The 22,954-nt window shown below is 35.4% G+C and overlaps 1 protein-coding gene across 1 annotated transcript in view; it reads left to right on the top strand.

Annotated features, from left to right (window-relative positions):
* The first annotated feature begins 20,883 nt into the window (after positions 1-20,883).
* Positions 20,884-22,954, top strand: part of NOX3 (NADPH oxidase 3) — a 55,114-nt gene continuing 53,043 nt past the window's right edge. Inside the window, exons 1-2 of the mRNA XM_032485434.1 lie at positions 20,884-21,177; positions 22,309-22,393. Of these exons, the coding sequence (XP_032341325.1) occupies positions 20,998-21,177; positions 22,309-22,393 (265 nt within the window). The 5' untranslated portion in view covers positions 20,884-20,997. The remainder of the gene's footprint in view (positions 21,178-22,308; positions 22,394-22,954) is intronic.

Raw genomic sequence — 22,954 nt, 5'->3', positions numbered from 1 at the left:
GAGTTGCGTACTGTTCAGGGCTATCCTCCAAAACTAAAGCTTTGCTATTTTTAATTTCTGTTCAATTTTTTTCCTAGCTAAGGATCCATAGGAACATATTGAAATGTTATCACAGGAAATTACTGAAGATGAGGGAGACCCCATACTTTTGTACCCCAAATCAATGGCAAAGCATGGGGCAAGTGATGAAATTTGATTAAGAATCATTAAGGTAATACTCAGAATTATAGTAACAAACATGGTTCAGAATCAGATGCCTTTTATACATTTCTCTAGTTGTAGACATGAGATGGTTTAAAATCTATTACTTTTTTAAAAATCTGCAAAAAACGTCTGGGTACATATCTCCTTGGATACATGTGTGTGAGTTTCTTTAAGACAAGCACCTAGAAGAGTTGCTAGGTGCTAGGGCGCAGAAGTATTCCGGATGACCACCTGCTACTAAATGGCCTTCCAAAGTGGTTGTCACAGTCGACAGCTTGGAAGGGTTCCTTTTCCCTTATCCTTCCCAACTCAGCAGTTGGCATTTTAATTTTTGCCAATCAAACGAGTGAGAAAGGATATTTTGTTTCTTCAGTTTGTATTTCTCTAATTATTAATAAAGATAAATTCCCTTTTGTGGATGTGTTGACCAGTTTGATTTCCTCTTCTCATTGCCGTCCAGTTTCATGTGCCTCGGTTTCTAGGGTTTTCTCTTTCTTATGCATTTCTAGAATTTCCTTCTATCTTCCTTGGTTATTGAAGACATTAATTATATACCATTTATATATGTTAACATTTTTCTCAGTTTTCACATTCCTTTAAATACATGCTATGTTTGTTATTGTATAAATTAGAACTTTAATTTCAATGTGGTCAAATTTATCAACCTCCTTTTTGTACCTTACATAAGACATCCTTTTTTATTCTCAGGTGATAAATCTATCTCCTCTAATTGTTTCACGTTTTTAGTTTTCACTTTTAGGCATTTAATCCACACAGAATTCAATTGTATATGATACGGTATGAGAGGGACCAAATTATATATTTTCCATATTGAAAGCCATTTATCTCCTTATCACATGTTAAAGTCCATCTTCTGCCCACTGAGTTGCAATGGTACCTCTCAAATAAGTTCCCACACAAGATGAATCTGCTATTAGACATTGTATTTTGTACCATTCAGTGATTTATTATTCTAAAACTACATCATTTTATATTACGTTATATCACATTTTTAATTCAACTTTATATTATCTTGGTATCCGACAGAATAATCTTCCTTTGTTTATGCCCATTACCTTTGTTTAATTTTGTTTTTAGAATTGTCTTAGATATTTTTCAACTTTTTATTTTTCCATTTTGATTTCTGAATCTCTTTCGCAAATTCCAAAAACTTAATAATAGGATTTTAATCGTAATTGCATTGAATTTAAAAACTGACTTGGTGGGGAGATGGCATCTTCATTACAGGGATTCTCCTCATTCATGAAAATGATACATTATTATTATTGTCTTAAGGCTACTTCAATGCTCTTCAACTAAATTTTGTAATTTTCTCCATAAGAATCTAATATAACTTTGCTAAATTTGTTCCTGGCTACATCATAAATTTTATTGCCACTGTGGATAGGATTTTCTAATTGATTTATTTTACAAGTAGAAAAATATATTAATTGTGTATGTGAATTTTGTATATAGTAACTTTCCTAAAATCTTTTAGTAGCTGTAATATTTTGTCAGTTGATTCTCTCAGGGCACGTACGCAGCTGATCATTTGCATCTACCTTTTTCTTTATAATTCTATAAATTGTATTTCTATTTGTCATATTATGTTGTTGGTTAGATCCATGAGAAAAAGATTGGCTAATTATAAAGAACATATTTGCTTTATAAAGTGCATCGATGAAAATGCTCTTAGGTTTTATCATTAAGTATGGGATTTATTATAACTTTTTGTTAGATGCCCTTCTTTACCTTAAGAACTCTTTTATTCCTAGTTTAATAAGAGATTTTATCATAAATAGATATTGACTTTTAGAGAATAATTTTCCTCCAACCATTGAGACAATTATATTGATTTTTGTCTGAACTTGTTAATTCAGTGAGTAATACTTAGAGATGCCTAATCTTTTTTCCAAAAGATTCTTAAATTCCCTAAATAAACAGTAGTTGGTCCTAACAATCTTTTCTATATAGTCAACTTGCTAATATTTTACTTAGGAATTTTACATCAAGTTTCAAAATAAAATTTGTCTGTAATTTTCTTATTCTGTACTTAGTTTGACTATTAAGATTACACTAGCATGGAATAGTTTTTATAAGATAGAGATCTCTTCTAAAGTTTCTAAAACTTCCTGGGCCCATTGTCTCATCAGAGCTTTGAGAAAGGACAGGGTAGGATTTTGACTATTAATTCATTTCTTTAATAATTACTTTTCTACTCAGGTATTTATTTCTCCTTGAGTGCACTGCACTAATTTATATTTTTCTTAAAAATCATGTTTAATCTATTTTTTTCAAAATTCTATACAGAGTTGTTCATAGTATACTCTGACACTTTAAAAAATCTCTGTGTTGTTGGATTAGTGGCTTCAGTTTTATCTTTATTATTTTTGTTTCACTTACCTTTCGTTATTTCATACTATTGTTTAATGATCATCTTCCTCTCTTAACTCTGTTTTAAACATTTTAAATCTCTTTCACATTTCTCTATTATTTCCTTTTCTAGAACTCTTTATTTTGTTAAATATTAAAGAGGATGATATTATGAACCCCCACGTACTTGTTCTAGATTTAAAAATAAACTCCCAGCCAATCTTTATTCATGTTACCTCTATCCACTTTCTCCTAGCCCTCAATTATTTTAAAACAAATCTCAGACATTATATTATTACATCCATACATATTTCATACATATCTCTAAAAGATAAAGACTCTTTAAAATGTAATCCTAGTGTATATATTTAATATCACCAGATCCACTCCATGTTCAATTTTCCTTACTGTCTCATAATTTTTTTACAGTTTTATTTTCTAGTCAGATTTTATTAAAGCCCTCTACACACTGCAACTGGCTAATGTGTTTTAAGTTTATTTTGATATATAGACTTTCTCCAATTTTTGTGTTGTCATTTGAGGAAACATAATAAATGGTCCTATAGAACATCTTAGTCTGGAATTTGCTAAATGCATCAGGGTATTATCTTAAATATCCTTCTAATATCCAGTATTTCCTAAAAATTGGTGGTTAGATCTAAAAACCCAATCAAATACAGGTTCAATATTTTGTTTGGCAAAAATACTTTATAATGTTATTTACCATAAAGAGATTTGCAACCGCTGGTTGAATTTCTTTTTCTGATGCTACCAACCAGTGATACAAACTGCCTAAATCCATTCAAGTTGGGGTTAGCATTAGAGTTAGTGTTAAGGGATGCCAAGTGATAATTTTACAATTTTATTATTCCTTTTGCAATCATAAGCTTGAAATCAGCCCTCCTAGAAAGAATTTTCTTCATCAATAATTTGGTTACCTTAAGTACAGTCCAAACAGAAAGATAGGGTAAAAATGTAAAAATGTTTGATTCTTTCCTTTTATTTAGCAGTTTTCATATAATGGGTTGGTGCCCCCAGCAACTTTGAAAGGTAACAAAGGAGATGCTTCCTTTTAATATGTGTGTAAACTCATGCATTTAACTATATTTGATATGTTGCTATCTTTATTGGTCCTCAAATTGTTCCATCTATGGCCTGTGGGAAGTTTTTCAATTTAGTTAAGCATCCTTGACATGTTACTTGGAGCCTTTGACAGTTCCCTTGTTTTCTGGTGTGACAAGGTGGTCCCGGCTCGTGTAAATTTCCTGCTCCAGACCTGGACGCAGACACTTGTCCATAAATTTGTGGTTTCTCTTATTGGCAAATGGTATTTAGAAACCACAGCCTGAGTCATAAGATATTCATTGCCCATTGCCATTTGGTCCCTGTTCCCCACTGGCCTTTTTTATTAGTGTAACTAGAAAATAACCTTTTAGATAAACATATATGATGACTTTATACCGATATCTCTAGCTCAAATCCATAATTATAGAGTTTCTACTTAGCCTCGTTGAGCTCACATCTGTATCATTTTTATCCCACTTTGTATATCTTAGTTCTCAGTGATGCAGATATATTCATTTTCTTTATCCTTCAATACACACAACAGTCTCTGAATATTAACACTAAAAGTATATTTTTGTTCTTTTTGCCTTTACAGTATATACCTCAAATGTTGTCCAGTTACTTTTAAAAATAACCTGGAATAATTCCTTTTTATGTAGGTATTGCTCTTCTAGTCCTCATAATTTGGATGGTATTTATCCAGTTTATTGCCTACGGACTGTCTTTCTTTCGACTGAACCTTGAATATATTAAAATTTCCCTATGTAATGTTATGTCTTAGTCTTAAAGAAAACCCAGTAGTCAAGTCCTATCTTCCATGGGACATTTTCTCACATCTCTGCCAAGACCCTAAAGTTTCACTGATTTTGAATTGTTTTTAAATTAACTTGTGGCTCTGGGCTGCATCACCTCTCAGCATAAATTCAGGGTTCCAAACCTCAGGACAATTCTATTTCCTCCCATAGTAAGGTATGAACTCTTGTCTTCCAGGGTTACAAGAAAGGATTTTTCAGCTCTTACTGAGAGATAGAACAGTGATGTCACAGCTTCTTCCATTGGGCAGAGAGCCTGGTATCATCTCTTAGGTACACGTGGGGCATCTTCTTTAATCTGTAGGTCCTAAGGTGAGTTTCCAGCCAGAAAACCGCCTCTTACCACTACAGCTTTGCATGCCACACCTTCTTCATTTGGCTACCTGGAGTTTCCTATTTTTGTCCTAAACCTGGTTATATATTTCTTAATACTTAAAAATAGTTTAGGTGGCATTTCTATGTATTTTAAGTAGCAGTGGAGTTCCCTGCGTCTATTAAAGCCACAATCTTGACCAGAAACCTCAGAGTTTATAAACTTGTACAAATAGGTTCACACAGTCCAGAAAATCCAGGTGAAATCTGGAAGCTTTCTTCATCCAGACATTTTGACATTTGTGAACATCTGACTAATTGAAATTTTCACCTGGACACTTGAGTTCATGTAGATATACATCCAGTTTAATTTCTGGTACTCATTTCAAAAGGGTTTTAACCTCTTAATCTATGTCCTGCAATAGTTTGACCTTGATCGTGATACTTGAGCTCTCAGTGACTCAGTGGGGGTGCTTCAGTGCTTTCTAAATCATGTGACTTTAACTGCTGCGCTGATGCACTCCAGCCAAACAGGTTCTACAAGTTTGAAAGCTTTTCCTCTGGGTGTGCGCCCAGCACTGTTGAGAGGCACTGTCTTCCAGTTCAGCCTTCAGTTGATTGTTGTTCTGAAGGAGACCTCAGGGCTCCGCAAATGTCTCATTTGCATTTAAGTTACTGGGTTCCTCAAGATTAGCCCCTGTCTTTTCTGAAAAGTTTTATTTTCCAAAAGAGAAAGAATCATATATTTTCAGCATTTTCTTCTTCTATGTCTTAAACATATCTTAGCACGGTTTTTAAGAGATATTTGAAAATTAAATTTATCCCAAGGCAATTTGATTTGTAGGCTAAGGAGAGCAAAGTTTTACAAATGGAATACTTTTAAATAAGTCATAATTAATTAACTATGCAAATATATCAAATAAATATGGATACATAGTTAGATGACTAATTACCATTCAGAAAGGTTAGAAATTGTAATACTATCTTTTAGCTTGGTTAATATAATATTATAATTGGGGTTGCTTTGATCATGGGGAATGTCAGAGACAATAATTTTTCAAGCTTGGCTGATTTTGAAATCATATGGTTATGAGTATTAGCAGCTTAATACAAAATGTGGTGCTGTCCACAAAGTTAAAAGAAATTATTTTTGTCATAATAAGCTATATTAATTTAATTAGTTGTATATATGGCTATGTTTTTCATTTGAAAATGAAAGCAGAATGGTCGTTGATAGATCCAGTTCCTAAAAAGAGAGAAAAAAGAATTCTTTGATATTTTAATTCTATAAGAAAAAAATTTTGTCTCCTAAAGCTTTATTATTTCATATGTCCTAGTTTTTTAAATGCCTGTTACTTCCTGTATTCATGCCGTAATTGGTCACAGGGGTTCAGTGATGCATTAGGGTTGCCACTCAAGTAAACTTTCATGTGCTCTCTCCTGGGCAATTACAATGACCTCCTCCTTTGCTCTCTGGCTTCCAGGCTCCCTCTCTCCAACACTTCCTCCACCCTGACACCAAGGTCATCCTTTATTTTTTTTTTTTTTTTGGCCACCACCATCAAAGGGTGTTTTGTGTTTTTAATTTTCTCTTTCTTTTTTTATTGAAGTATAGTTAATTCACAATGTTGTGTTAGTTTCTGATGTACAACAAGTGATTCTGTTATACGTATATGTACATATATATCATTTTTCATATTCTTTTCCATTATAGTTTATTACAAGGTATTGAATATAGTTCCCTGTGCTCTACAGTAGGACCTTGTTGTTTATCTAATTTATATATAGTAGTCTGTATCTGCTCATCCCTAACTTCTAATTTATCCCTCCCCCCCTTTCCCCTTTGGTAACTATAAATTCATTTTCTGTGTCTGTGAGTCTGTTTCCGTTTTGTAAATAAGTTCATTTGTATCACATTTTAGATTCCACACGTAAGTGATATCAGATGATATTTGCCTTTCTCTCTCCAACTTACCTAGTATGATCATCTCTAGGGCCATCCATGTTGCTGCAAGCGGCATTATTTCACTCTTTTTTATGGCTGAGTACCAAGGTCGTCTGATGCAGCGATCTGGGGCTGCACCCCAGGCTGCACACTTTAAAGGGGCTGATCATCCCCTTCCATGGCAGTTCTAAACCAAGGGTCCTGAGCCATTCCCAGCCAACAGATGTGTTTCTGGGGCTCATACTCTGATGCAAGTCTTGTTTTTGTTTTCATTTAAATTTGCTTCCAAACTTTAAAATAAAGAGATTCCATGTAAAATTCTAGAAACCTGTGTTATCTTCAAAAATCAAAAAGGTAAAAGCGTTGGTCCACATTCCTTCAGTCTAAGCAGATGTTCCTCTCAGACGAGGTGGGTCACAGCAGACACCTTGGGCTCCAAACTCAGCAACATTAACCACCTGCAGTCTGAGTCTACAGTTTCTTACTCCAAGCTCAGATCCACATCTGTCATTTTTCCTACAAGACTTGTGGATTGAATTGTGGCCCCAAAAGATAGGTCCACCTGGAACATCAGAATATGCCTTAATTTGGAATAAGGGTCTTTGCAGCTCGAATAGAGGCAGGTACCTAAGACGAGATCATCCCGCATGAGGACAGAACTTAAATATGATGAGGGGCTGTCCTCGTAGGGGTCAGGAAAGGAGACACAGACACACAGAGAGAAGGAGGCCATGTGGAGACTGGGGCAGAGATTGGAATTGCTGCAGCCCCATGCCCAGGAAAGCTGAGTGTCCACAGGCACCAGAAGTGTAAGACAACAGCTCTCTGTTGTTCTAAGCTTCCAGCTCGCGGTAATTTGTCACAGCAGTCCTAGGAAACTAATAAAGTGCCTCTGCGATCTGTCTTGACCTGCCTCTCCAGTCTCAGCCCTTGCGGTCCTGTATTCACCTTTACTTCTCTGCACGTGCTTGCGAGTTCTCACAGCCACGTGGTTTTGTGATACTGTTTTTGCACCTGCTACTCCCCAACCTGGAAAACTCTTAACATCTCTTTCTCCCTGGTTGAGTTTCAATTCACTCCTTAGGCTCCTATCATGGGACAAACTCCTCGGCGAACCCCTCCTTAGCTGGCAAAATGAGCAGATTTCTGCCCCCTAGTGGCTATGCTGTTCCTTGACCTACGACACCTCCTCTTAGCACTCACCACGCTAGGCTGGAACTATTCCAGGGAAAGAGAGTTTCCAGAGGAGATTGCATTTGAACTCATCCTTGAAGGGAGTTAAGGTTATAAGGCATGTGATGGTTAATTTTATGTGTCAACTTGATTAATTTATGAGGATGTTGTTTGGTCAAACACCAGTCTACATGTTTCTGTGAAGGTATTTTTTTTGATGTATTTAACATTTAAATCAGTGGACTGTTGAGTAAATCAGATTAGTCTCCACAATGTGGGTGGGCTTCACCCAATCAGTTGAAGGTATTAAGGACAAAGACTGAGGTTCCTTAAAGTAGAAAGAATTTTCTTGAAGACTGCAATGCAGAGACCCTGCCTGGGTGTCCAGCTTGCTACCTTGTGCAATTTGGACCTAAGACTGAAACATCAACTGTTGTCTGACTTTCCAGACTACCCAACAAATTTCAAGTTTGCCAGCCCCTGTAAAATAAATAAATAAAAGTGTGTGTGTGCGTGTGTGTGTGTGTGTGTGTGTGTGTGTGTGTTCTACCATTTGATTTCCCTGAAGAAACAAAAAAAGAGAAGAAAAGAACATTCCAGAAAGCAGGAACAAAGTAAATATAGACGTGTTGCTGGATTCAGGTGTAGGCGGCTCACTGGGTATACTGAAACATGGAACTAGACAAAGCTGGAGGGGCAGCTAGGGGCCAGCCTCTCACGGGGGTCATTTCAGACAAATAAACAGAATTAAGACATGATTTGTTCTGTGCTTTAGAAAAGTAGCTACTTTGGTTGCAGCATTGCAATGGAAGAAAAATAACTACAGACAGACATCAATTATGAACTGTTGCAAAAATGCAAGTGAAATGTCACAAAAGTATATAATGAGGCACCTGGAATGAATGGGAGCGGACAGATTCAAGTAGTACAAACTCTGGCCGGCTTGCTGCCTGTAGCTTCTTGAAAGGGTATGTTTTATTCCTCTTGGCACTCCAGAGTCTACCCCTCCTGGGACATAGCACTCGATAACTTCTTGTTGTTGTTGTTTTGGGGGTTTTTTCCCTTTTTTTTTTTTTTTTTTTTTTTTTGGTTGAAGTATAGTAGATTTACAGTGTTTCAGGTATACAGCAAAGTGATTCAGTTATATGTATGTGTATATATATTCTTTTCCATTATAAGTTATTACAAGATATTGAATATAGTTCCCTGTACTATACAGTAGGCTCTTATCAGTTACCTATTTTATATATGTTAACCCCAAATGCCTAATTTATGTCTCCCCAACTTTTCTCTTTGGTAACAATAAATTTGTTTTCTATGTTAATAACTTGTTAAATGGGGAATAAATGGATGAATATACAGGAGAAGAATGAGAAAGATTGAAGCTAACCCTGACGCTTCTACATCAGAATGTCCATTCTTCTCCATTTCAGCACCTTTTTTAAACTCTACTTCTCGTTGCCCATCCCCCAAATCTCTAAAGTCTAAAAATAATCAGGAACAGCGTGGATTTAGCTTCCCAGAAGACTTCCTCCCCCTTGAGCCTTACTTCTAATCTCTTCCCCTTTTTCCTTCCTCCAGTTTTCGCTTGTGCTTTTTGGAGCCATGAATGTATGAGGTGTGATTGATGGGAATCAGTGAGGAGATCTAGTTTAGTGGAAATAGAATCAAGGTTGGTGAGAAAAAATATTGTGTTATCAAACTTAAGGGAAAGTGTATAGGTGAAAAAGTCAATACATTGTGGAGAGGCAGATAATTACGAAGATGCCAAGATATCACAGGGTATTTTGCAGTCATCTGACAATCATCTGAAAGTCGGAGTTTGCCCAAGCAATTTTAAGAAAACCCAAATTTTACATCGCACTGCCTTGGTCACCTTGACAACAAATCCTCTTTCTTATGACAATGATATCATACCGAGAACAACGCTTGCAAATTAAGTAAATATTAATTATAGGTGGAATAGTAGATGGCTAAGCTAGCTCCATCTGGGGAAATAAGTGGAAAGGTGTCTGAAAGGGGTTTGTGCCACTAACACACGATGAGGTAAGGGGAGAAAATTGAATTTATGTTATAAAAAGGATAAAGTGCAAAGGACAGATGGGTTTATTCACAACCAGCATCAATCAATCAAATGAAGTACAGCCAGGATTTCTGGATCCACTGGCCTCACCTCCTGCAAGGGACTTTAAACTGAAAAATGAAACAGTTATGGTTGGAGACTGTAGCTTCTGTGGCACCTGCAGCTTCGACTGACACTTAAATTGGCTGGGAGAATTGAGGCCACACAGAGAGATACGGAGTAGAACCAGACATCAAAATAGCAATGGACCAATATACTGATTTTTCAACATACTTACAGGAATTCATTGTTCTTGTTGAAGAGCCATCTTCTAAAAAGCACTCTAACATGGATTCTGAGCAATTATTTTTTCTCCTCCTGGCAAAAAAAAAAAAAAATTGCTAAGAATATGGCAATGGGAAAAATAAATTTTACTTTAAAATTATCTACAAGTAACAAAACATTTCTTTAGGACAATTGTCCAATGAAATTGTATTCTTCCTGGGAAAATTTGTTTTAAGTATAAACTTTTAATTTTTTAAACTATTTTTCTTTTTTTAATTGAAGGAACTGGGGATTGAACCCAGGACCTTGTGCATGCTAAGCATGCACTCTACCACTGAGCTATACCCTGCCCCCCATAAATTTTTAAATTTTGACATAAAATCTACACTCTCTCAAGAGGTGTGTTGCCAGTGAGGTAGATCAGAGGAGTACTAGATGACTGACCCTGTCTTTACATGTGACAAAAAGACAGCTTAACTATTCTAGTTATTCTGAATAATATATTTTATTTATTGGCTCAATTTAATTAGCCAGGCTGTCATAAAATGCATCTAGCTCTGGACACCAAACAGAAGCATTCATACACATAGGGGAAGTTGTCACTGGTGGTTTGGGAAATGCATCTGTGCATCTGTCTTTAAAGCAACATGGTCAGACAGGCAGACACAGGACTAGGGGTCAGGCACATGCAGCTCAGCCATATTTACTAACCAGGAGATCTTAGGATGGTTTCTGAGCCTCTTTGCTTCTCTATATCCTCTTCAGCTATAAAACATGCCTTATAGCACCTTCCTAGGTCTGCAGGATTAAGTATCACAGTGTATGAAATGCCTGGCACCTGGAAGGCTCCCTGGAAATATCCCCTCTCCAGGCTTCTGCAGAATGAGTACACCCTCCCTGTTAGCACTCTCAGGCCCCATAGTCTGGAACCCAGAATCTTAGGATAAACTCTTAGGAGATGCTTTTCATAATTCTTTCACGTATCATTGTTTTTTGATGGAGTCTTTAGGGTTTTCTATATATAGAATTATGTCATCTGCAAATAATGACATTTTTACTTCTTCTTATCTGATTTGAATGCTTTTTGTTTCTTTTTCTTGCCTAGTTGCTGTGGCTATGTCTTCCCATATTATGTTGAATGAAAGTGGCAAGAATGGGCAACATTTTCTTGTTCCTGATCTTAGAGGTTTCAGCTTTTCAACATCAAGTATGATGTTAGCTGTGGGTTTGTCATATATAGCCTTTGTTACGTTGAAGTATGTTTATTTATTTGAGTCCTTTCTCTTTTTTATTGAGTTTTTATCAAAATGGATGTTGAATTTTGTCAAATGCTTTTTCTGCATCTACTAAGATGTTCATATAATTTTTATCCTTCATTTTGTAATGTATCACGTTGATTGATTTGCAGATATTGAACCATCCTTGTACCCCTGGAATAAATCCCACTTGATCATGATGTATGATCCTTTTAATGTATTGTTGGATTTGGTTTGCTTATATTTTGTTGAAGATTTTTGCATCTATGTTTATCAAGGATATTGGTCTGTAATTTCTTCTTTTGTGGTGTTCTTGTCTGCTTTTGGTAGCAGGGTAATGTTGACTTTGTAAAATGTGTTTGGAAGATTTCTCTCTTCATCAAAATTCTGGAAGAGTTTGAGGAGGATAGGTAATAAATCTCTGAATGTTTTGCACAATTTGCCAATGAAGCTGTCTGGTTCTAGGCTTTTCTTTGTTGGGAGATTTTTGATAACTATTTCAATTTCCTTACTAGTAACTGGTCTATTCAAATTTTCTGTTTCTTCATGAGGCAGTCTTGGAAGATTGTCTCTAGGAACTAATTCATTTCTTCTATTTGTTGTCCAATTTGTTGGTTGATAATGGTTCTTAGTAGTCTCATGATCTTCTGTATTTCTGTGGTATCAGTCATAACTTTTATTTCTGATGTTATTTGGGTCCTCTCTTTTTTTTCTTGCTTAGTCTAACTAAAGATCTATTGATTTTCTTTATCTTTCCAAAGAACCAGCTCTTAGTTTCATTGTTCTTTTCTATTACTTTTTTCAGTCCCTATTTATTTCTGCTCTGATTTTTATTATTTTCTTCCTTCTGCTAATTCTGGGCTTCATTTATTCTTCTTTTTCTACTTCCTTTTGGTGTAAAGTTAAATTGTGTATTTGAGATTTTTCTTATTTCTTGAGGAAGGCTGGAATTGCTATGAACTGCCTTCTTAGAGCCATTCTTGCTGCTTCCTATAGTTGTTGGTATGTTGTACTTCTGTTTTCAATTGTCTCTATGTATTTTTTAATTTATCCTTTGATTTTTTTGATGACCTATTGGTTTTTCAGTAGCATGTTGTTTAATCTCCATGTTTTTGTGGTTTTCCCTTTTTTTGTGTGGTTGGTTTCTAGTTTCATGCCATTGTGATCAAAGAAGATGCTTAATATGACTTCAGTCTTCTTGAATTTATTGAGACTTGCTTTGTTACCTAACATGTTATCTATCCTGGACAATGTTCCACATGAGTTTGAGAAGACTGTATATTCTACTGCTTTTGGATGGAATGTTTTATATATATATATATTAAGTCCTTTGATCTAATATGACATTTAAGTCCAATGTTTTCTTACTGATTTTCTGTTTGGATAATCTATCCATTGATGTAAGTGTGGTGTTAAAGTCCCTACCATTATTACATTGCTTTCAATTTTCCCTTTTATGTCTGTTAATATTTGCTGTATATATCTTGGTGCTCACCTGTTGGGTACATATACATTTACAAATGTTATATCTTCTTTCTGGATTAACCCCTTTATTATTATATAATGCCCTTCTTTGTCTTTTATTACAGACTTTGTTTCAAAATTTATTTTGTCTGATATGAGTATTGCTACTCCAGCTTTCTTCTCATTTCCATTTACGTTTAATATCTCTTTCCATCCTCTCACTTTCAGTCTACGTGTTTTTCCTTCTGAAGTGAGTCTCTTATAGGTAGCATATAGGCTGCCATGGTATGCTAGAGGGCCGGGTTGGCCCCCAGAAAGAACAGGACCTGACCACAGCTGGCATGGGGCAATAGTAGTGAGGCTAGCACCCAGATGAGTCTAGGCAATTTTGATTCTAAGTATGAAGCTCTGCAAACTGTCTCTTTAAAAGTATTACTAAGTCTTTTCATGTGTGCATGTCCAGCATTGTTGAATGAGGGTTATGATGATGACTGTGGACAGGTTTGTCTGTTTTTGCCAGTTTCTTGTTTAGTGCATATTGAATATTCATAGACATCTTGTTAAGATACTAGGCAAACAAACCTCTTTTCTGTGCTTACAATTCTTTCTTCTATTTTCCATTTTTAAAAGTTTGTATTATTTTGGCTCAACTTTTTAACTGAACCTCTTGTCAATAAAATAAGTCTTCAAATTTGTAATAATGCAAATATTGGCAGTTGAGCAGAATAATAACAAACTGCACATGAGATGACAAACGAGCAGCAAATTAGTTTATCCTAGAAGATGGATTCCACTGAACCTGTTGAACGACATTGGCATCCTCCAGTAGAAATGTGCCTTGTTTCCTCCAGCTGATACTTTCTTATCTGCTGGCTTTATTTTTTTAAATACTAAACCTTTGTATGATCTCCCTGTTCTTTTCTAAACTCTGACCAAACAGTCCCACAGTTTGGCAAACTACCTTATAAAGTACTAGGGGGCTTAAAAGTAAACGTTCCAGCTTATCTAAATGCATCCTGAAAACAGAATATTTCAATAGATGTTCATTTGCCTTCTTGTTTGTTACCAGAAAATTCATGGCTGTTACAAAAAAAAAATTATTTATAGGAAGCTTGTTTGATGTTATTTCACCCCTCCACTGTCTATTAAATCAAATGGATGTAATTCACTGCTTGATTCCTCAGAAACTTTCCCTGCAGCACACAGGGGATGAGGGAGCGTGCAGTGTGGAAGAGCAGCAGGAAAGATGGTTTGGAGATGCTCTCCTCATCACAAATATGTGTCTTCAATATTTAGTTGTTGTGGCAGGAAAACAGCAACAAATACATGAACTGTAAACCATCTGGCTTGAAATATGTTCAAATATGAATGTTCATCTTGAAAAATGAAATCTATGGAATTCTGGCATCCACTTTGACTTTTGAGAGATGAACAGCTTGGATATGCAAAGAAGGGATTTCTAGACTAGCCTTCTTAAACTTTAAATTTTCCTGAACTTAGAAGTTAAATAATTCATTACCTAGACAGGAAAACTTCCTTCTCACTTCTAAACTTTAAGGAAAAACACTGCTTGAAAATCTTGCAACTGTATCTGTGTAGAGATTTGTACAGAATTGTTTTATGCATAAAGAAGCAGAGAAATGAATGTGGTTCTGTGTTTATTATTTAATACTTATTAAGTTTCAGTTTATACTGGGCACAATATAAAACAAATATAAAATATGATAATTCTGACTTTCACCTGATTCCTAAACCAGAAAGTTAAAACTGGCAAAACAAGAGACTTTGTGCCACGTGGTTTGAAGGTAAGAATGAATTAGTCACTCTGCTCTCTTTTGAACTCTGATTCTGAGTAGCTCTGCAAATGACTCTGAGAAAAGTTTAGATGACTCAACTAATGTAAAGAAAAAATGTGCTGCAAACGTATACAAGCAATGAGGAAGAGGTAGGCAGGAGAAAGGGAATCAAACAAACCACGAAGACCAGATCAGAGGTGACTGTCGGAAGAAGAATGGAAGCAGGGGCAGTTTTTGCTTGTTTGATGTTTGGGGAGCTTATTGAATTGACCTTCTGAGAGACACAGAAATTTAAACTTATTTTCCCCCTTCTCTTCTTCACATTATATAATTTTTGACAAAACCCAGCTTGATCCACAGCTAGAGAGAATTCTCCCTACAGTAAATCCTTCAACTGGACCTCTTTTTTGCTTCAGTAGCCCTCAGGTGTACGGTCTCCACCACTGCACGATGCTCTCACCTGTGAATGATTCTTCTAGTTGTTGGACATGTGCCTGTCACTTCCCTGCTACATTCTAAGCTTCTAAATAATGGAACCCAGGCCTCTAATGCCCCACTGTGCCTACATCGTGTGGTGCATGCAGTGGTCTCAGTAACTATTCATTTGAAACTTGGATAAATGAAAGAATTATGCCTAGGTGGGGAAAAAAGGCTTAAACTGGATAATGCTAACTAAGTTTGTGAAACAAACCATTTTAAAATAATATTAAGAGTGTACAATGTTCCCTAAAACAAAAATACATTATACTTAATTCAGCAAAAGGAAGGGTATTGGTGATACACTTAATTAAATTTTATTTGCAAATCAGATATGTTTTAATATATGGAATTTCTTAACTTTTTTCTTTTACTCTACTTTTTCTTTAAAATATTGAATTTATTCAACATATAATTTATCTAACATAATTGCATAATTATCACAAAAAATGCTCCTCAAAATAGCCATGTAAGGATTTGAAATTATATACATTTGTATATTTTTCTTTATTTCGTTTCCTCTCTTTTCACTTTAATACTTAAATGTTATAAATGCTTTTAGGAAAAGGCAAAAACGTGTTTAATGCTTAGGAGAGGAAATTCGGCAATGCTATTTTTATACTTTGTGAACTCTACTGTCTCTACAGGGAACCTAGATTTTAGTATGCAGCTGCAAAAGCTGCTACGTGATCAATCTTGCCCTTGAGGATCAAAGTGTTTCTTTGTTGGGTCAACTGTTCAACTAAGAAACTAAAAAGAACCAAAAAATATAATAGAGCAAATCTAGTCCAGAAACATAGTGTGGGCAGTGTAAGTTTTGTGTTCATATTTACAAGCAATTAACCTGCCTTGGTAAACATATTTGTTCAGTTTCCCTCCTACTTCTTCCATTATAGAAAGTTTGTTACTGGTGATCTTTAAAAGGAAAAAAACCCCACATCTTCTGTAGTGAGCTGAAAGAACCAATGAGTGTATCCATTTAGATAGAAAGGCTGTATCTGCTATAGAAACACACAATGTAAATTTCACTTCATTTATTCTGAGAAATAAAATGGTCATGCCTTATTAACAATAAAAACAGTTAGGTGAGACTAGATCAAATCCTGAACATTCATATTATTTTAGTAGATTTCATACAATTTCCTATCTCTTTAGGTGCAACTCTATTCACTTGGCCCCAGCTCTGGAGAAGTGATTCAGATAGTCTTGATTTAAATTCTGATCTGTACAGATTTCTTCACTGAACTAAAAACTGAGGCAGTCATTTGGGGCATGATAGGCATCCTCCAACTTTCACCAGGTAAGTTAAAAACAAAGAGAGCAACTACAATGTCTTATCACCAAAACTGAGAGCATCTGAGAAGAAGCCCAGTTGATCTTGGGTGTGTGATGTCAGGTGTGGTATCTTGAGTCTTATGAATTCTGATTCCCATATTGTAAACCTGCCAGTGGTGCCAACCAGATTATTCTTAGATGTGAAAATCGAAAAGTGGAGAAGAAAAGACATGTGCATCAGTTGCACAAAAGTGTTCAGCTCTGATTGAATTTGGGTCTAATTTGAACTTCACGTATTTTTAATATGAGCAAATTAAATATCATGGAAAGTTCTACAAAAATAAAATCTATGAAGAAAAATCCTTAAGTTGAGTCATGAGTTACCCTTCATAATACAACTATGAACCATTTTTGCATGTAACAAATGAATAATATATATGATTTAGGACAAAGTATCTTTACATACTCAAAATAAGAAACAAACGCATTCCATTTTAGAAATAAGAATGGAGAATGCAAAGATGTGTTTTCAAACCTTTAAATTTTATTTTTATTGTCAACACTAGAAATATTCTAAGCAACTAACAACATAAACAATGTGACCACACATTATTATTCAGCAACATACGCCTCTCATTTGTAAGACTGTGTGAAAAGTACAGAAGGCTAGAAAATTCCAACTGCTCCTCACACTCATTGAATCTAAAATAGACAAGATAGTATAAAATTCTAGAGGTAGTCTCTCTGAATTAATTTTTATAACCCAACTGAATAAGGCCTCTAAGATATGTAAATCCTAAACACTTCAGAAATAACAAATCATTTCATCATGGAAGATTACTGGCTTAAAGAAATGAATATGAAAACTTTGTATCTCTATATATCTCACTGTTAAAAAAGCTACTGAGGATATTTCACTAACTGCAGACTTACCTCAGGTTAATTCTGCCAGCATACTACTTTTATATATATATATATTTCTAGATGGAAAAGTACCTTTAAGAATGATATCTTTTTCTAAAGAGAAGCAAACTTACTAAATTTTTGCTGGCAAATCTAAGACTTCTCCCAAAGAAGTATCATCTCACAGAAGCATGAGTGTGTTTGTGCATCAGTCAGGGAACTGGAGATGAAGGAGGAATGAGATTGACATAGAGGTAGATATTATAATTAGCCCCATTAAACAAATGTATAAACTCAGGCTCAAAAGAGGTACCACAGCCAGGGCTGGATGATAAGTAGAAAGCTCACCCATTCATCAAAATGCTTAACTGATGATACCAAGGTTCAAAATGTTAGCAAACAGGTGTTTTAAAGTGTACCTGGGATTTGTTGTAGCCAAGTATGGGAAGATGACAGACATGGAGACATCAGCTTTGAAAGAATGTATTACCTAGAGTTCCCAAGAGGAGAGGACAGGCCACACCATGCAGGGCCATGAGGGGAAGCACCAGGGCCATCAGTGGCAGAAGGAGCAAGGGGGAGAGCATGAACCAGAGCCTTTATTGTGGTTTTGGTGGGAATGAACGGATGAGACAGGGCGGGGCAAGCTGAACAAGCTTAGGATTGGGTAGTCTGAATCATTCCAATAGGCTCTAAGCTGGACGAATGGTCCCCAGTTGTCCAGTACCTGGCCCTCAGGTGACACCAATCTTAAGAACACTAGATTGGTGTGTGAAAGTTTGATCTAAGAGGTGGTTGGGGAAGGGGCCTTAGGTGGGTTGATTTGCATATCAAAGTTGTGTTCTCTGAAATTTGTTTGCTATCCCAAGGATTTAGCCAACACTGGAAGGGGCATTTCCTCCCCTGAGTCTGCAAGTCTTCAACGTCTCAAAGACATCTTTTAATATAGAAAATTTTAAATATGATTAATACAATAAGATAGCTTATTTATTCATTTTTCTATAATCCATTGGCATTATGTAGAAATAGATGGCATACCTAATGACATACATACAACAATATACAGTACGTCCTCTGTAACCATGGGTTCCACATTCATGGGTTCAACAACCATGGGTTAAAAAAAAAGGTTTTGCTTTTTTTAATTTCAGAAAGTTCCAAAACGTGAAACTTGAATTTGCCACACATTGTCAACTGTATAGCATTTATACTATATTAGGTATTATGAGTAATCTAGGGCTTATTAAAGTCTACAGGATGGGTGTGTGTAGGCTAGATGGACGTTACACCATTTCATATAAGGGACTTGAGCATCTGCAGATTTTAGTATCCACGTGGGTCCTGGAACCAATCCCCTGCAGGTACTGAAGGACAACTACATTCATTTGCAATCAATAAATTAAATTAAATGAATTCCTGTGACTTAAATGTGTCCAATTACATGCATGCAATTTATATCTGTATAGTAAATGTGTTCAATGCACAAATCCATTTATTAGTACTTCATAAAAGAAGACTATAGAGTAATGGTTAAAAATGAAGATGCTAAAGTCAGGGAGAACTGGATTGAACTCTCAACCACCCCTACTGCAAGTTACTTCATTAGGTCTGTTCCCATGTTTGTGTAATGGGACTTATAATAACTACCTCATGGAGTCATTGTATGGTTTAATTGCACAATACTCAAAAAGTCCTTAATCTGGTGCCTAGATTATTTATTTATGATCTAGGATTATGCTTGTTATTTAGGTCAATGAATATTCAGAATTATTATTCTTGCCAGGTTTTTTTTAAGTTTTCATTTTTTTAAGACAACTAAATCGATTCACCATATGAAGACACAGAAAGCTTAGTCAACTATTCAAACAATTCAAATCTTCTCCTATTTCCATCTCAATTGCCTGAAAACTTTAAATGAAATATTTGAGTCAAAATTAGCCCAAAAATTGCTTCACTTAGGCCAACTTTGCCTACCAACATAGTTACTTTATCTAATAGTTACTGTATTTAATAACTATGACTTACACAAAATCAGAGAATGGGTACAGCCATTCCTGTGATCACTAAGGGATGAAAGAATATTCTCACTTACCTCACGGGTGCTCCAAGTAGGATTAGGGAAAAATAGGATTTATTCCACCAATCCCACAAAAGTGTCTCCTTAATTATTCATAGTCACATTTTAAAATTTATGAAAGTTCTTCAGTCTGTGTTTAAGATCCTTTTCTTTTTGCTTCACCATCTTCTGAAAGATTATTTAATTTATATGTATTTACCCACCATTCTATGTCTTCTATAAAAAGCGTTTTTTTAAAAAGAGGAAAGGAAGTAAAGAAGCTAAAATAAACAAAGTAGAGAAAACTCTATTAAAATGTTTTGCTGTATCCAGCCTTCAGCAGTCAGATAATTTTTCAAATTTACATAGAGACTTATTATCATCTTGACTGCAATCATGTAGAAAATGGATGGGGCATAAAGTACATGAGGATAATTTAATAAAACCAGCATTGTTTTCTTGCGAAACCTTTGAAGAAAGGACTCATTAGACAGAGACTTGCCTTGTTTTCACCCAGGTTATGAGGCATGTCAACTTGCTGATTTGCCTTTGGCAAGAAGTCCTTAATTAGAAATTCCTCGAGAGCTGTTCCCAGTAGGTGCTTCCTAAGACAAAAAGACAAAATAACTTAGCAGGGGAGCCCTTACTAAATACAACATCCAGGCTCAGGTGAATGAAAGAAATAATTTGCCGACAGCAAACGAGCAAAGCGGTCGTGATGGGGTGCTGGATTTTGAATGAGAATCTCTCCATCATATTAGCAGTAAGTATCACTTTTGTTATTCACCTTTAAATATAGACATTGAATATCCTGATTCTTAGGATAACTTGTATAAAAATGCTAAATAGCTTGAAGTATTACACTGGTTAAAAGACTAAAACTTGTTTAAAAAAAAAATTCAGTAGATATATTTAATGTCCCCTTACAGAATCATGTAAAGTTCTTTTCCAATTGAGTTCATTTGAATTATTTTTAAAGTCAAGTAGTTTGTTTTTGCATCATGTATGAACGTTTCTCTAAATCAAATGAAGTCTTTGAATTAGACTATGAAATTGGAATTTTTCTAGAGTACTTTCTGAGTTATTTTTAAAGATTTCCTCCTTGTTGACATCATTGACTTAAAACATTATAGCAATGTTGATTAAGATGGTTTTGTACATTTCATTAAATTCCTTAAAGTATATCCGTGTGTGTTTAAAATCTTTTTTATAAGGTTAACAGTTTTTTACCATTATGATCACTGTTAAAAACTAATCTATGAGAAATAAGTATACGGAATAATTCTGATTAATTTTGAGAAGCTCATTATTTCACTTTAAAAGAAGAACCGCAAGTGATTTTGAATAGGAGAAAAAGTTGAAGACAGTATTGATTGGTCCTCTTTTCGTTCTACTCTAGCTCTCATGGCTGGGAGTGAATTTTTATCTGTTTATTGACACCTTCTATTGGTATGAAGAGGATGAGTCTTTCCTTTATACACGAGTTATTCTGGGTGTAAGTAGAGTTGGGGACTACGCATTATCATTTCAGAAAACAAAATGCATTCTATTTTCCCTTGCTTCCTCATTTTCACTGTGTCTCTTTCTTGTGTCTTTATATACGGACAGTCAACACTGGCTTGGGCTCGAGCATCTGCCGTGTGCCTGAATTTTAACTGCATGCTAATTCTATTACCAATCAGTCGAAACCTTATTTCATTCATGAGAGGGACAAGTATCGTAAGTACTAAATTATTTGAAACAATTTCAGTCGTCATGATCCACTAATATAAGTGCCATTGAAAACAAAGATGTACTTTACTATGAAGTTCCCAGTAATCCGATTTAGACTGAGGTTTGTTTCTTGGTCAGGGAACACAATGCCTAAAACTGAAAATCAGTACGTATTCCCTGAGATTTGTTCCATATGGGTGTGTAGTTTGTGCTGTGTTCGTGGGCCAGGGTGAGCACCACGTCCTTCTATTCCGCCATCTTGGCAATCTCCCAAAAATGAAAATCAGAAATTAGTACATCTGATTTGTCTTTTGTTTTTGCCGTTGACACCCCACATGACATTGGACTCATTGTTCAACCTTTCCCTAATGCATTTGCTTCATCTGAAAAGAAGGGCTAATAAAATTGACCTGACTCATGAAGATGGAAGTATTATAAAGGCTTGAACTATTACCAATTCTGATCAAAAGGAGAGAAATAAGCAGAGGAGTCAAACACCACTAAAGGAACATCTCTCTGAGCTTTCAGCCCAGGAAAGCACAATCACTGTACATAGATTTTAGGATGCAGATTTTAACACCTACAAAATATAATAGGGCATTTCCTAATCATACAGATTTCACTGTGTTGGGTACCTACTGGTGTATCCTGCCAAATGGAGTAATGCACTATACAGAAAAATGAGACCTTCAATGGCCCTTACAGACTAAATAATTTACTATATATAATCACCATCATAACTTTATGACTATTTAGATGTAGATGAATACAGTGCCTTTCTGTCTGTAATAAGGAATAATTTATAGACTACTTAAACCACATCACTAAGGATGATGGTTATCTTCTTCATTTTCTAAATTAGCTGAAGTATGGTTATTAGCATGTTTATTCTAGAGTTTTGACTTATAGCCAGGGAACTACTAACTCAATCACTTTTATTGGGTTGAAATTTCAGCAAAGTCAGTAATAACCATTTGATTTTGCCTGTTTGACTAATTAATGGCCATTCATTTTTGTGTCCTGTGGCCCCCCCTTCAGTAATTCAGAGGCAGAGCCTAAGTTCTGCTCTCTTAACTCTCATGAGCTGTTATTGCTATGATCTTCCCCAAACCAGACTTTGTATTGTTGTTACTCTAGTGCTTCCGAGGACCATGGAGGAGGCAATTAGACAAAAACCTCAAATTCCACAAACTGGTTGCCTATGGGATAGCCATTAATGCAAGTAAGTGCTGATTATTAATTGCCTGATGAATTTTATAATGCCTCATGTTCACTTTATAGTTTTGTTTATTTCCTCCCTGCCAAAGACTCGCCCTTAGGTAAAAGAAATCTAGGCTTCCATCTGACCATATAAACCTGATATAAATGGAGTTTTTAATTTCTAATTTATACTCAGGCAGTCTTCCCTACTAAGCCTTCAATTTGTCAAGGAAAAGTTTATGAAACTTCATTTTCATTTGTGAATAATTCAGCTTGTTGATCATACAATAGTAAAGACCCACTTGAAAAACGAATGCTCTGTAATTCAATATAATTCACATCAGAAATAAAATTGACCTATACTCAAAATATCATTCGGTCGTAGGAAAACAACGATCAAATGGTACCATGGGCAGTAAAAAGAAAAAAGAAAAGCAAGATCATGTGAACAAGGTTCTGAATAGCATTGAGCTAGTGGATGTAAAAGGATCTTGAAAAGACAGGAAGTTTTATAGGCATATAAATTGTTACCGGTATTTCTTGAATTAGAAAACAAGAGAATTCAAGGTAAAGGCACTAGAAA

The sequence above is a fragment of the Camelus ferus genome, chromosome 8 (genome assembly GCF_009834535.1).
Source record: "Camelus ferus isolate YT-003-E chromosome 8, BCGSAC_Cfer_1.0, whole genome shotgun sequence".
Lineage (NCBI taxonomy): Eukaryota > Metazoa > Chordata > Mammalia > Artiodactyla > Camelidae > Camelus > Camelus ferus.
This window is presented reverse-complemented; position numbering and strand designations above follow the sequence as displayed.